We start from the raw sequence: 15,440 nt of genomic DNA, 5'->3' as shown, positions 1-15,440 counted from the left end.
GTGGGAAAAGTCCGTACATCAAAGGGGCACCCACACTGCATGTCGTCACCGCGCTGGCCACAGTAGCAGAGCTACAGAATCAGCTTAAGTCCCCAGCGGCAGATGAATGGATAAAGGAAATGCAGTTTATATACACAACGGAATACTATTTGGCCATAAAAAAGAATGAAATTGTGTCATTTACGGCAACGTGGATGGAACTGGAGGTCATTATGTTAAGTGAAAAAACCCAGGCACAGAAGACAAACCCCGCACGTGCTCACTCATCTGTGGGAACTAAAACCCTCGATCTCGTGGGAACAGAGACAGAATGGTACATGCTGGGAGGCGTGGGGGGCGGTGGGGGAAGAGAGGGTGGTTGGTGGGTACAAACTTCCAGTTAGAAGAAATAATTCTACCGTTGGATGGTGGACTAGGGTGACTACACTAAGCAATGATACACATTTCAGAGTAGCTGGAAGAGAGGATTTGAAATATTAACAACGCACAGAAATGATAAATACTCAAGGTGATGGGCACCCCAGATACCCCAGATTATACATTCTGTGCATGTTAAAAATACTCACATGTACCCCGTAAATATCTAAGACGTTATGTATCAATAAAAGAAAAAAACGCCTGAGCTCCTGTGTGGAGGGGAAGAGCAGGGGACCAGGGGCTGGGGGGCTGTTGCAGGGTCCAGTGACAAGGGACAGTGTCTGGGAAAGTCTGGGGTCCTGCATGAAAACGGCCAGGCCCCTGGATTGGCTCTGTCTGCGGCTGGCTTGCTGGGCAGTCCCGTTCAGCCTCAACTGCCCTCCCCTTCTCGAAAGTGATTCAAATTCTCTCAGCTGGAGACACTGTAGCCCGAGGGATGGGAGTCCAGGCTTTACTACTGGAGTGTACTGTGTGACCCTGGGCAAGCCCTCTGACCTCTCTGGGCCCTGGCTCCCCGACTCCCGCCTTTCCCAGGCTCATTTAGTGAGGATAAATAATTAATATCTTCAGGGTGAACCCCTCCAGCCCCTCAAAAGAAAGCTGCAGAAAGGATGGCCGTAATGGTTAGCACTGGGATCTCAGCCCGTGGCAAACATCATCCATTTTGGCGGTGGGAAAATGTCTTTTTATACTATAAAGAACTACATTTGGTGTTTTGGTTTGTTTTTGCTTTGTAAGGTAGCAGCAAAAAACAGTTGTCAAAGGAAACAGGAAAAATGACTCCTAAAGGTGCATCCTAGAAAGGTCAAGAACGCAGGGAAAATACTAGAAATCCCCAGTGCGTGATAGCACAGGGCTGGGCGCTGGCCAAGACCTGCCCCCTGGGCCCAGGAAGGCAGGACCACCCTCGGCTGCTTGTGGTGGAAAACGAACAGCCCTGAGAGTTCCGGTCGGATGTTCAGCGGGGTTTGCGCGTGGCAGGTGAAGGGGGCGCACGTGTCCTGATACCAGGTCTGGGGGTCCAGATTCGTCACCCCCACCATGGACTCACATGGCCCCTGGGACTCAGAATCCTTTTTTTATTTCTTTATTCATTGCAAAGGAGTCACATAAAGTCACTAGGTAGACTGAAAGATGGGAAGTGCCTGACCCCACCCTCAGGTTCTGCTCCCCTCCCCGAGCCTCACCTCAGCCTTCCTTGGGGGGCCTCCTTCCAGGCTTTTCCCTTCCACTCAGCTTGCATCGAGGTACTTGCACCTGTTGCGTCTCTTTCCCCTTGACTTGTTTTTCACACTGAACCTGTCTCGGAGATCTCGCTGGGCCATTACACACACAGCCACTCCGTTCTTTTTGGCAGCTGTATAATATTTCATCATAAAGACATGCCAGCACTCTTACAAATGTGACCAGCTCGGTGAACAACTCAGAGGTGCTGGGGGACCCGAGAACACCTCAGCCCTTGACTGCAGGGCCTGTTCAAACCTGCTCTGAGGGGTGACTTCCTTCCTGGTCCCTTGGGTGAAATCTCAGGCATCCTGGGCTTTTCCGGTCACTTCTAATTACAAAAGGCAATCTCCGTGCACTAGTTAGTATGTCCAGGCTAGCGTATCATCAAAACTCCCAGCTTCACTGGGAGGTAAGTTTCTTTCCTCCCCAGGCCAGCTGCTCAGGGCGAAGGGGCCGGGATCGGGTGTGTGTCTGTGTGTCGGGTTTCTGACAGGGCTCCCCACTCCTAGGCTCCAGGGCAGATGGAGGGCATTGGATTGATAATAGAGTCTCGAGCTGTTCATACATTGTCCCACGTGATTTGGTACTATTTTATTTAGTCTCCTTGTCTTCATCTGTGATCATAAAATGACTTGGAAAGCTGTTTTAGAAAGAATTCTGCAAAGTTCTGGAATCCTTTCTGTAGCACAGTTGGGAGAGCTCATGTGTGAAAGTGCCTGGGCCCGGTTCCCATGGCTCCATTAAAGTTTTGTATGTGTACTTCAGTCAACTTTGATCTTTTATATTTTCCTAGAAAAATCACCCGTTTTGTTTTGATTTTCACATTTATTGGCACAAAGTTGTGCATGATATTCTCTTATACTAATTAAAAACAAACCTTGCACTCAGGGTCAGCTCCAGATTTCGTGAGGTCTGGGGCTTACTCAAGCTTGGGGGCCCCCTCAGAAAACCAAGTTCAAAATCTTGAATACAAATTGAAGCACAAAACCAAATACTTATTTAGAACGAGAAAAGAAATCAGAACAAATTACAAATTTATGTAAGCTAACAAATACACAAATTCATAGACCACAAAAATCCAGAAAATAACATACTTCAAAAAAAATGGACACATCCATATTGATTTTGTCCCCTACATTTTTTGACTCCATACTCTTTGATTACCTCTTCATATGACAGCAAATTTGTAACATTTTTCTGTAAAGCAGAAAGAGATTTCAGTCTTTTCTCTAGTATGCTTGATTGATAGATATGCAAAAATATATTCCTTCGAAATATAGAGTCACAGAAAGTTGTACAAAGTAGTGCAAAGAGATATACTCTTTGTCCGGTTCCCCCCAATGAGAAAATTTCACATATAACTAGAGTGCGAAATGAAAGCCAAAAATGGGCGTTGGAACAGCACACAGACTTCATTCAGACTTCATCGGTTTTACATGTCCTAATTTGTGTGTGTGTGTGTGTGTGTGTGTGTGTTCTATTAATATATTTAGTTCTTTCAATTTATCACCTGTGTAGGTTTCACACAACCAAGAAACAAAACTGTTCTGTCATCCCGAAGGTCTTCCTCGCACTACCCCATAGTGACCCCTAATCCCTGGAAAATTTCAAGAGTGTTATATATATGGAGTCGTAATAGTGTGTAACCTTTGGAGACTGGCCTTTTTTGCTCAGCATAAAGGCCTCGAGGCCCATCCAAATTGTTGCATGTTTCAGGAGCTCGTTCCTTTTCATTGCTGAGTAGTATTCCAGAGCATGGGTACCAGTTTGACTATTCACTTGTTGAAGGACATTTGGGTTGTTCCAGTTTTGGGGCTATTACAAAAAAAGCTGCTGTTGATATTTTCGAGTAAGTTTTGTGTAGACCTAAGTTTTCATCTGTCTGGAAGAAATGCCCAGGAGTGCAATTGCTAGCTGTATGTATGGTACGCATATGTTTAGTTTTTTAAGAAACTGCCAGACTGTTTTCGAGAGTAAGGGCACCATTTTACACTCCCACCACCGCTGCACGAGAGGCTTAGTTGCTCGAGTTCTTGCCAGCGTTTGGCAGTGTCACTGTTAGTTTAGCTGTATGATAGGTGCATGGTGATATCATTGTCTTAATTTGCACATCCCTAATGGCCAGAGATGTTGCCTATTTTCTCATACGTTTGCCATCCATATATCCTCTTTGAGGAAATAGCTCTTCCTGTTTTTTGCCTATTTTCTGATTGGATTGTTGGGGTTTTTTCACTACTGAGCTTTGAGAGTTCTCTATTCCAGATTCCAGGCCTTTGCCAGCTCTATGGTTTGCAGGCATTTGCTTCAATTCTGTAGCTTCTCTTTTCGTCTTCTTAACAAGGCCTGTCGGAGCCAACAGTTTACTTTTGAGTAAGGGCAATTTATCCGGTTTTTTTAAATGGCTTATATTGTTGGTGTTAAGTCTAAAACACTCTTTACCAGGCCTTAGATCCCAAAGGTTTTCTCCTAAGTTTTCTTCTAAAAGTTGTAAGTAGAACATTTTATATTTAAATCCATGATCCATTTGAGTTAATTCTTATATAAGGTATGGGCCTTGGGTGGAGGTTTTGTTTTTTGTTTGTTCAATTTGTCTAAGATGTTCCAGCACCATTTGTTGAAGACTATACTTTCTCCACTGAATTGCAATTTCCATCATTTACTTCTTTTAACTTATTATAATGCATATATAGCCTAATTTATGATACCTGAATTATAAAAACTACGTCTCCTAAAATTTTGCCTAGTTGCTCTGTCTCCTTCCCTCCTACTCTCTCCTCCCATTATCCTCCCCCCATTCTTTTCAGCAGCAGGTAATCACCGAGAGCGCTACCACCTCAGTTCCTGCCAGACATACCCATTCCAGCCCATGTGGTGCTGGCAGTCAGTGACAGTCCAAGACCCAGTGTAAACCAGTAAACAAATGAGTGAGAGGCCCCGAATGGGAGGGCATCTGGCACGGCTGTCTTAGGGTGGGCTGTCTGGGGACAGGCCCTGAGGAGGTGACCCCACAACCGAGAGCTGAAGGCAAAGGGGAAGCGGAGCGTGTGCCAAGCGGGAGGGAGGCAGAAGCCGGCAGGATGGGCCGTGTGACCTGGGCCACACGTCTGGGCTTAGTCAAGGACAGGCAGCCACTGAGGGTGTTTCAAGCAAGGGCGCTATGACCCGATTTGCATCCTGAGTTTGCCCATGTCATGGCCGCCTCTCCACCTTCTTACCCAGGTTCCTGAGCCACAGAAGAGACGGCACAGCTGCTGGTCTCCTTCAGACAACCAGGCGGGGCCACCGAGACCCACAGGATGTGTCAGTTACTCTCGTACCAGGAGCCCCTTCCTGCCTCTTTCCCGGTGACAAGAACCGCTGGCCAGAGTGGGGCACAGAGCGGACACAGCTGGCCAGCAGAGGCTGCGGGAGGGCTGGATGCACGGGGGCTTTGGGGAAGAGGGCTTTTCTGTTGCGAACGGCCTCTTGGGGTAGATATTTCCAGATTACGGATCTAGTGTCATTAGAAAACACAGCTATAAATTAGGCTGCTCAGAAGCATGGGGTGTGTAATAATTAAGTAATAAAAGTCACCACAGGGGTAAAGGAGCTGGAAAACAAAGAGCCGCTGTTTGTCGGCGCAGCACAGGCTGCTCTGGGAAGAGACCTCTGAGCGGAGGTGGCGGCTCAAAGCCGCTGGACGTCCACGCAAACGCGGCTCCGCCCGGTCCCAAGGAGCGCCCTGCGCCGGGGGGGGGGGGGGGGGGCAGGCTGTGCCGGGCCACCTGGGGTCCGGTCCAGCTCTGCGTCTGTCTCTGGGGCCGCCTCAGACACCTGGAGGGCCCAGCAGACGAGACAGGGATGCAGACTCACGTTGTCAAAACCTTTCAAGACAATTGAGAAAGTCATTGTTTTTTAAATGTAAAATTTTCCAATTTTTAAGAGTTGACAACCATTTCAAAGTCTTTTAAGGCAAAGCCAGAGGCTCAGGTGTGCAGTCGCAGGTGCTCAGCTGGGGGTCCACTTCCTTACTGCTTCCTCTGGGAAACACAGTCGCGGGGTAAGGTCTGAGGCTGGAACCGGTCCTGGGCACTTGCAGCTTTGAAGAGCTGCTGAAAGCTACGGGCCCTGTCCTCAGACAAGGTGTCTTTACGCGGCTGCTCAGAAGGGATTGTCTGCAATTCGTGGGACTTCAGGGCGCGAAGAGCCTGGAGTTTGATGGTCTCCAAGGCCTTGAGCCAGCGCCCCACGTGCCGCGCCTTGGCCGCCCACCCGGCTGAGTCGGGGGGGCCCTGGACGAGATCCCCAGGGGCAGTTCGAGAGCCCTGAAGGACTCTCTGCGCTGCCTGGTCGCCGGGCCTGCTCTGGACGCTCATCCGGACAGCGGTCTGGCATTTCGCAAAGCACAGGCCGAGGAGCCCCTGTGCAGGACTGTCCTGTGGCTGCCGTAATGAATTACCACAAACGTGGCAGCTTAGAACAACAGGAAATTACTCTCTCAGTTCTGGAGGCCAGAGGTTTGAAATCAAGGTGTCCCAGGGCTGCGTTCCCTCCCGAGGCTCTAGACAGGGTCCATCCTCACTCCCCCAGCGTCTGGGGGCTCCAGGCCCTCCCCGGCTTGCAGTGACGTGGTGGCTCATGCTGTGTCACCTCCCGTTCACCTTGGGGTTTCCCAGATGTCTCTGGTAGCTGGTCCAGTGTCTCCTATCTCGTCGCTTCCAGCACAAGGTCTGCCTGTCACTGTCAGGGGTGTTAAGATTGATCAGTGGGGTAAATTTTATGTCATGCACGTTTTTACCACAATAATAAAATAATAATAATAATAAGGTTGGTCATTCGGTTCAGCTGCTGCAGCGCGACTGGTCAGCTGTGAAGTTCCCCGTCAGCCTTCCACCTGATCATGTTAGTGGCCTTTGATGAGCATTACCTAGATCAGCTGTTTTCATTAGGAGTCGCAAATTGGCAACTTCCCGGCTCATTCTATCATTCCTCTTGCGTTGATGAGCTCTGGTTCTTCTATAAAGAATTTTCCCTCATCCCCTATTTGATTACCCTGAAATGCAGTTTGTGCAGGAAAGGCAGGGGATGCTTCCTTGTTTATGGTCAGAAGAATGATTTTGTGGCCTAGCAACCTCCACACTGATCAGAGAGGTTTTCCTTTTTTCCCCCATCAGTGGTACACACGCATATATCTGCACATATGCATACATCATATACACATGTATGTGATGTATTCCAGCTCAGGGCAGTCGTTAAAGCCCCGATTGTCCTGTCTTTGGTCCCTTCAGCCTGGCCCCTGTGTTCTATTGCCACATCCTCCAACAGTCCCGGCTGGCGCAGGGGACCAGCCATCTCTCCAGTGAGCCCGTTCTTTTGAGTGGAGTGGCACTTAGAGACCACAGTCTGGGCACAAGGGCGCTTACTGTTACTGAGTTGTGGTCACTTCCAGACCTCCACAGTGGACAGAGCTAGGGAATGTGTTAATTTTTTGAAAGAGGAAAACAAATGAGTTCATAATGATATTTGCAGTTCACATTAAAAATTACAAGGGTTTTATTTCTACTTCTTTGATTTTATATTTGTGTCTTTTACACTGGAAATCTTGTTTCCCAATGCATTTATATAATTAATAATTTGCTTTACCCTACAGTGTATATGTAATAGCTTCAAAATAACAATATCGACATTATTATTAACAATAAGAACACAGCTTCAGATTTCCTCGTGGTTTTTTGTCCTCAGGGAATATTACACTAGAAGGATATTCTACCCAAATCTCTTTCAAAGTCACTTGGAATAATTCTCTGTGGTTGTGCCACAACCTGACATATGGTTAGGTTCATTTTCTTCCACCTATTTTGGGTAGGTGCTAATCTTTTCTCTTTGTTTAGTTTTGTTATAATCACTTTTTTAAAAGCCCCACCTTTTGCATGGTCCCCAAATCGAAACTCTAACACCAAGTCTATTCAAAGAGTTCTAGCTTTCCTCTCTGTCACTTCCTTGCTGTTCTCTTCCTCGTCCTATAGGTATCTCTTCTAAGTTTGGTTTATCTTTTCATTTTCCTCCTTTTGAAAATACATATATGTACATGTTATATATATGATATGTAGCATATATATAAACATGTATCATGTATATGACATGCATCATAAATTATACATATATATCAGTGGGGCATCCTATTTGGTTACGATGAGTCATAAATTATATACTTAATATATGTAAATGGGGCATCCTATTTGGGATGCATATTTAGCTTTCTGGTTGCTCCTAAGTTGCAACTGTGGGCAAAAATTAAGGAAGCTGGCAGTTATTAATCAAGTCCTGGCCATTTGGGGCTGATTGTTATAAGGGCTGTTGTGTGGCGTCCCGGCTTGTTGGCCGAGATGGCAGTCTGACCACCTACAAGTCTGACATCGCAGGCTTGTCACTATACAAGATGGGCCGGTTTCCTGGGCTGCTTGCCGCAGACTGTGGTGCAGAGCTCTATTTTTATACACGGTTTGGCCATTGTCCATTTGCATGTTCAGTCTTTCAACCTGTTTAGAGATTAGGCCCCACCTGGAGCAGTTGGCCGTCCGCTGCGAGGACGTGAAAACTGTGTTGCCGCAGAGGATTGAGGCTGAGCCGTCGGGCTCCCAGCGCTGCCCCCCTGCTCTGGGACCTTACAGTCCCCACCCCGCCCCCATCTTTCAGGTGGGAATAATAATAGCACCCACTTTACAGTATTGCCCAGGGTGGGGCATACGAAATGCTCAGGATAAGTGCTCCTTGGCTGGAAATCATAGTCAAGAGAACCAGAGCTGGACGCTAATTAAATGGTAAAGAGAGATTTTGTTCAGTACTGTTGCAGAAGGGGAAAGAGACTTCTGGATAGAATTGAGCACCATTCTGAAGATGACACAGTGGGGATGTGCAGCCAAGAAGCCGAGTGGGGGGGTCAGTGGATGGAGTTACTGAGAGGAGATGTCCAGCAGGGAGGGTCTTGCTAACGGACTTAGCAGGATTCTTGCTGAAGGTGGGCCGAGGTAATCAGCTGTCAAGGGTAGGGATAAGAACCTTGATCGGCTGTCGAGTGATCACATACTGAGGGTGGTGCGCGCACTCAGTGGTCAGTGGGATTCTTGGATCGGCTTCGGCAGCTCAGGGCCTGGGCCTGGGTGTGGGCCTGGCCAACAAGAGGGCTCGGAGGAGCCCATCTGAAGTTTGGTCCACGAGGAGTCTCTCTGTCACCAGGTCAGGCCCAGCACGCGTGGGCACGCAGTCAGCATTTGCTCACTGGAGGTCCCTGAGGGCCAGGAGAGCCTTTCACAGCCTTGGGACAGCACCTGGCTCTGCGCCCGGCATTTGGGTGGGCGCCCTGAGGGGCGAGGGTGCCGCTGGCCTTTCTGAGGCCTCACGCTCTGTCTGGGCCTCTCCCCCCCAGGCCTTCCACACCCTTCTTTGATCTGCTGCAGCACCGGTACCAGCAGCTGTGGGTCCAGGAACAAAAGGCCACCCAGAAAGCCATTAAACTGGAGAAAAAGCAAAAGGTAAGCACAGCCCTCACTCCTGAGTGGCCACCGCTGGGGCGGAGGAGAGAGAAGGGGCTGGCCAGGCCAGGCTTCGAGACTGAGCCCTGGCTACGGTCGTCGTCGTCGTCGGGTGCGTGTGGGCAATCAGGTGGTGCCTTGCGGGGCTGCCCAGCATCAGAGGAATTCAGAGCTCCAGAGGATCGGGGCGATTATCCGGTCAGCCCCCCTGTAAGCCCAGAGACTGCAGGGGCCGGTCCCGGCTGCCAGTCAATTGGCCCCACGTGCCTCGGAGCTGTCCCGGTTCCTGCCTGGGGCCTCCTTCCACCAAAACTCTGCATGACTTCACACACCCCCAAATCAGATTTTAGACGCACCCGACCTGACCTGGATAGCAGTGTGCCCTGCACGCTCTATAAAGAAAAGGCCAACCCGGCAAAGTTGAAAGAGGAAACTACTTCTAGAAGGGTGCTTTAAAGGACACATGTTATTGAACTTTGGGAACACATGTTGTTACACATTAGTCAGTAGGCCCCAGCCAAACACTCCTGCACATCGTGTCCACGGTCTCGTCCATGCTCCCCCAAAGCCTGTGGGTGGTTATCGCTGTCGTCCCCACTTCCCAGGCGTGGAATCGCGGCGGGGGCGGTGCCAGCTTGGGGGAGTTTGGACGTCCACATGCTGCAGGTTGCTAATGACATGGGCGTCAGCAACTGGCAAGAAGTCGGGTCAGTGAGACTTTTACCAGGATAGACATCTTTAGCTGTTCATTTGTGTTGTCGTACACATTTGAAAATACTCAAATGGTATTTCCTTTCAAATATTCCAGAATGTGGACTTCCGGAGAGCTCAGATCGGCCTCCTCTGCAGTAGATCCAGACTGATGCCTGTAAAATCTGAACTGCTCTCTATGTTCACATAGTGCTTTATAGGTTTCATCAAGAGCGTGGCTCTAGTGTTGCCGGTTGTTACAACAATCACAACCAACACTGTCCCTGCACCTGGCTGTGCTCTGGGCTTAGAGCTGGGCTGAGGCCGCAGCCTGAGTTCCTACATTTAGTCCTCCGAGAACCCCATGAGGTCGGTACCTCATCATGGCATCATAGTTTGTTTCACTGTCATCGGGAAACTGAGGCTCAGAGCACTTAAGTGACTGGCAGAGCCGGGTGTGTCTGTCTTGAAGGAGAGGTCCCACGCAGGCTGTTTACGGGAGAGCTCAGGGCTCAGTGACAGCTCCTGTGACCTAGGGCCAAACTGGGGATCAGAAGTCTTCCTAGAGATCCTGGTACCGGGGACAGGCCAGGAGAGGAGCCCGGGGTGGGGAGCCGGGGATCCCTGGGCGTGGCCGGGTGCCAGGCCTCTGCCGGCTGTTCTCAGCAGTCAGTAGAGTCCGAGACGCCAGCTCATGAATGAGCACAGCATTGTTATAACATTTAAGAGCAGCCCAGGCCTAGTTTATTTGTTAGTGGCTCAAGAATGCGTCAACTTGCTATGGTAATGGCCAATTTCAGAGGGAACATTGCTGTTACGAAGTGCGTTATAGCTCCACACGATAGCTGCACATTTTAATTAGCAGCTATTTCATGGCAACTCAGAGTGTCAGCAAATCCACGGAAACTGGAACCTCCAGGGACCCATCTTCCAACTCTAGGAGAAGATGTCATGGGCAGTGCCCCTTGTTTCAAAGCACTGTGTCCCGTAAGCCCCTGACATGGTTTGGAGCCAGCACCAGCGCCAGGTGTGATTGCGAGTGAGTCACCACTTAGTTGGGGTCTCAGTTTCTTCACTGGGCAAATAAGGGGGTCAGATAAATGAGAACCTGCCACGTTGCACCTGTGTAGAGGAGGAGGAGGAATATCTTTCCTTCTCCCGTCCCAGGTTCATGGCTGAGGCTCCTATAACAAAAGACAGATTAACAAGAGGAAAACATATACATTTATTTACGTTTTACATGACACGGGAGCCTCCATAAGCAAATGAAGACCCGAAGAGGTGGTTAAACCCGTGCACCTTGATGCCAGGTTTGATGCAGAGCGGACAGCAGTGCAGAAAGAGCACTGACAGATAGTGTGATCTAATGGCAATAAACCGGGGCCCCAGCAGCTGTTTGTGCAGGTCTTCTTTGTGACTCTGTGTCCTCAGAGGTGAGGATGTTCCTTTTCTCTGGGTATAGGGAAGGCACCTCTCGAATGAGAGTCTTATGGGGAAGGTCGATAATCCTTCCCAGGTTTTATGTCCTGCTTCTGGGAAGAAAGGTGGGAAGTCAGAGAGACTGGCCTGGCTCTGTCCTGGCTCCGCCTTTTTTCAATAAGCCCAGGTGGAACCGTCACGTCACTTAGCGCACAGCAGGAGCTCAGAAAACACTGGCTGAACCGAGCTCTCCGGGCTCTTCCCACTCCAAGATTGTGTGGCTGCTGTGTTGTCTTACGAACGGCCGGAACCCACCAACACCCTTCCCCGGCTGACTCTGAGGCCGGAGGCCTTGGACCCTGCCTTAGTCTGCTTGGGCTGCTGTAACAAACACCACGGATTATGGGGCTTACGCAACAGAAATTTATTGTCTCACAGTTTTGGAGGCTGGAAGTCCAAGACCAAGGTGACATCAGGGTTGGTTCCTTCTGAGGCCTCTCTTCCTGGTTTGCAGACGGCCACCTCCTCGCTGTGTCCTCACATGGTGGAGAGACAGCCCTGATCTCTCTGCCTTTTCCTATAAGGGCACCAGTCCGCTTGGACCAGGGCCCCTCCTTTATGACCTCATTTAAGCTTGATTACGTCCCTATAGGCCCTCTCTCCAAACATGGTCACACTGGTGGTTAGGGCTTCAACACATGATTTGTGGGGGACAAAACTGAGTCCACAACCAACCCCATGAGCTACAGGACACTTGTATGAACGTGCTGGCACCATTAGTGGGCACAAGCCTGCAGCTCAGGACCAGAAGGGCTTCCTCTGTGCCTCCAAAGTCCCACCCGCAGAGACCTCATGGGCTCTGCACCTTGCCCCGAATCCCTCCCCGAAAGGAGCCCTTCTTCCTCCTCCGAGAGCAGGCCATGGTGAGGACCTGCTCCAAGAGACAGTAACCCTCACATCACACATTTCTTTGTTCAAACACCACCGAGTCCCTGCAAACCACTGGGGCTGTTAGCCACAGAGCGAAATTTCAGGGATGACTAGGACACTGTTCCTGACTTCAAAGTGGCCGCACGCCAGAACCCCACGTGTTCTAGAGCCAGACCAGGAACTGGGACCCTCAGGGCAGCCTGTAATCCCAGCCCCTAGTCCACTGAGCTGTGGCTGGGGGCAGGGAAATAGCCTCCGAGAGGGCTGGGGCCAGAAGGAAAGTGACCCACGAGTCTCACACCACGAAATCCCGTCCATATAGCCAGGTGACCATCTCCCCCTTGCACTTCCCCGGCCTGCAGGTGATCCTGGGCAAGCTGTACGAGACTCGGAGCAGCCAGCTGCGCAAGTACAAGCCGCCCGTGAAGCTAGATGCCCTCTGGCGTATGCCCCACTTCCAGAAGGTCAGTGCCGCCTTCGCCCGCCCCTCCTGCGCCGGTGCCGGCCCTGCTCACCGTGCCTGGCCTTTGCCTGCTGTCTAGGAGTTCTGTGGGCTTCTTACCTTCCCTTAGCACAGCAAAACCACAACCATAGCAGTCGCAATGACTGACGCTTTTGGAGCACATCCCCAGGGCCAGGGGCAAGCCCTACCTGAGTCTCCTCAGTGACTCTGCACATTCACGGAAGGTGGGGCGCTGTCGGGCCCGTGGTACTGACAGGGACTTGCTGAATACTGCCAAGTGCCAGAGTCCTGGGCCGAGCCCAGACGTGTGCCGGCAGAGCCTGGGTGGCTGTCCACCTGGGGCAGAGGCTGTCTGGCCAAACCCCCCTGTGATGGGGACCCCTCCTGTGACGGGGTCGTCAATGCACCATGTCCTGCACCAGGAACTTGGGATGCAAGACAGCCACATGTCCACAGGGAGGTGTCCCTGGTGGTGGGGGGAGCAAATGTTCCCTGGGGACTAGCGAAAGCGCATGACGTGCACCCAGAGTGACCTAGGGAAGGACCCAGGGAGCCGCCGTGTTGCAGCCTCAGCACTGAGCCGGTGCTCATGCCGCCGCGGTGCCCCGTGGGGCCCAGGTAGGGATTCATCTGCAGCAGCTTTCAGCACGGCTGGAACAACGTCAGAGCCCGGGGCACGGTGCAGAGAAAGGGAACCGGGAGATTGGGGAATAGTGGGTTCAGGATGGGTGGGGAGCCGTGTATGCCTGGCTTGGGCAGAGGGAGCCTTTCTAGGAGGCCATGAGGGACTCACCTGGCCCGGGGAAGACAGCTGCACAAGGCAACGTTCCTGGCCAGCCCGGCCTGGCTGCTGTGTCGAGTTAAACTGCAATTTAGACAATGAAGGGCCCGGTGCCTTCCTGAGCCTAATGCACTTGAACAAGCTGCCGAGCTTCGCTGGAGAAACCGGCTTTGCTCCCCCGACGAAGCCTCTCAGCTCCTGCCCAAGTGGCCTCCACCAGCATATGTCAGTGACCATGCGCCCTGCCGCCCGTCAGCCTGCTGCCACCGTGCACGCAGCAAATGTCAAGGAAAGAACAGGGCCGAGCGCCGTTCAAGGGCTGGTGGGAGTCGGCCTTGGAGCCCCTCTCATCACCCGGGCCCCCCTGACAGCGAGACGCATCTCTGGCTTCTCCGTCTCTCTCCGTTTCCTGCCCTTTCAAACCACAGCCCTCCTCTCTGCCCCTCCCTTGTGCACGCAGCGCGCTCGTCCACGGCCTCTGTCCTGGCCCTGCGGTTGCCTTTCCTCCCTTGCTCTTTTGTGACAGCCCCTGCCATCACGGACACCCCGTGCTCCATGGGCACGAGCTGTCCCCACAGCCCCTCCCAGCCCCCTCATCTCAGTTGGGAGTCTGCGGCTGTGGACACAGGAGGCTTAGGTGGTCTCCCGCCGGGCAGCGCTGACACTCCTGTGCTGGGGGCTCCTGCCGTGTCCCCACAGCGCCTGGCCCAGCGCAGGAACCCAAATGCGGAAATAAACTAATGCGCTTCTATTTTCAAAATGGATCTGACTCAGCTGAGCACGAGTCTCTTCCAGCCCATAGATTGTTCTAAAACACTGTCACGAGCAGCAGCAAACCGGTAATAATAACCTCTCGTTCGGCGCCAGGCACCATGCGAAGTCGTTTGTGCGTGTAACTGCATTTCGTCCTCAGAGCCAGCACCCGACTCCGCTGCAGGGCTGAGAGGCAGGGTTAGCACCTTCCTCGCCGGCAAGCGGTGAGGCCTGGAACACGGGGTTGCCGGATGGCAGGGCCAGGCTGGGATGCACTCCCCATCATGCCACAGAAATGACAAGGAAGACAGTAAAAATGCAAGCCCGGTGTTAACTGGGTGTTTGTCATCTTTCCCAAGGATGTTCATAGGATCCTGGCAGCTAAAGCTGCAGGCTGTCACCCCCGTCCTATGGCCAGGGACCTGAGGCCAAGGACTCCCAGAGCAGGCTCCTCCCCAGGCGCTGCCCTGTACAACCCAGCAGGGACCCTTAGACTCAGAGTGCTGCCGTTATAGATGTCACACACAGGCCCTCCCTGCCCCGCCAGGAAGTAATGCCAGCAAAAGGTATTTACTGAGCCCTTACTGTGTGCCAGGCACTGAACAAGCATTATCTCAGCGATCGTGGCCCCATTGTGCTGATGTGGAAACTGAGGCTCAGAGGGGTAAGAAGTGGATCCCGGATCCATCCCAGCCCCAGGGTGTGCTGCCCTCCCTCCCCTCCAGGCCCCACCTCCAGTCCCCTTCTCACCACCAAAGGGCTCCTTTCTTCCCCATCGAGGCACTTGTCAACTTTGCAATTAATTAATTACCCGGGCAGTTTTTCACCTTGCCCAGAAAGTGTGAGCCCACAAGGACCATGTCCCCAGAGCCCAACAGGGTGCCTGGCACAGAGTAGGGGGTTAGTCAACGTGTGTGGAATGAATGAATGAGTGGACCAAAGAATGGATGACCAGTAGAGCCCAGAATGACAGAAGAATTTATAAGCCCTTCACAGACCCCGAGAAACCCCCTTCCCGACCCGCACACCCAAGACCCACCACCCCTCGGAGCTGCCAAGTGGGGGTGGGCTCAGAGGCCCAGGCGGCTGCCCACAGGCCTGTCACGTGTGAAGCCCCGGAAGGGTCTTTGTCTGGGCCTCGTGTGCCACTGCTCTGCCGCCCCCACCCCGGCCCCATTATGAACGGAAAAGCGCTTCCAAAAAAGTTGAACCTGTCACAGTGATGGATAACCTAAATGGACTCTCCCCG

The 15,440-nt window shown here is 51.8% G+C and overlaps 1 protein-coding gene across 2 annotated transcripts in view; it reads left to right on the top strand.

Annotated features, from left to right (window-relative positions):
• CFAP77 (cilia and flagella associated protein 77) overlaps positions 1 to 15,440 on the top strand; it is a 115,496-nt gene that overhangs the window by 79,733 nt on the left and 20,323 nt on the right. For both annotated transcript variants that reach the window (XM_045563688.1, XM_045563689.1), the window contains exons 4-5: positions 9,050 to 9,155; positions 12,557 to 12,658. In XM_045563688.1, the coding sequence (XP_045419644.1) occupies positions 9,050 to 9,155; positions 12,557 to 12,658 (208 nt within the window). The remainder of the gene's footprint in view (positions 1 to 9,049; positions 9,156 to 12,556; positions 12,659 to 15,440) is intronic.

The sequence above is a fragment of the Lemur catta genome, chromosome 10 (assembly GCF_020740605.2).
Source record: "Lemur catta isolate mLemCat1 chromosome 10, mLemCat1.pri, whole genome shotgun sequence".
Lineage (NCBI taxonomy): Eukaryota > Metazoa > Chordata > Mammalia > Primates > Lemuridae > Lemur > Lemur catta.
The sequence above is the reverse complement of the archived record's forward strand: the minus strand, read 5'-3'. Positions and strand labels throughout refer to the sequence as shown.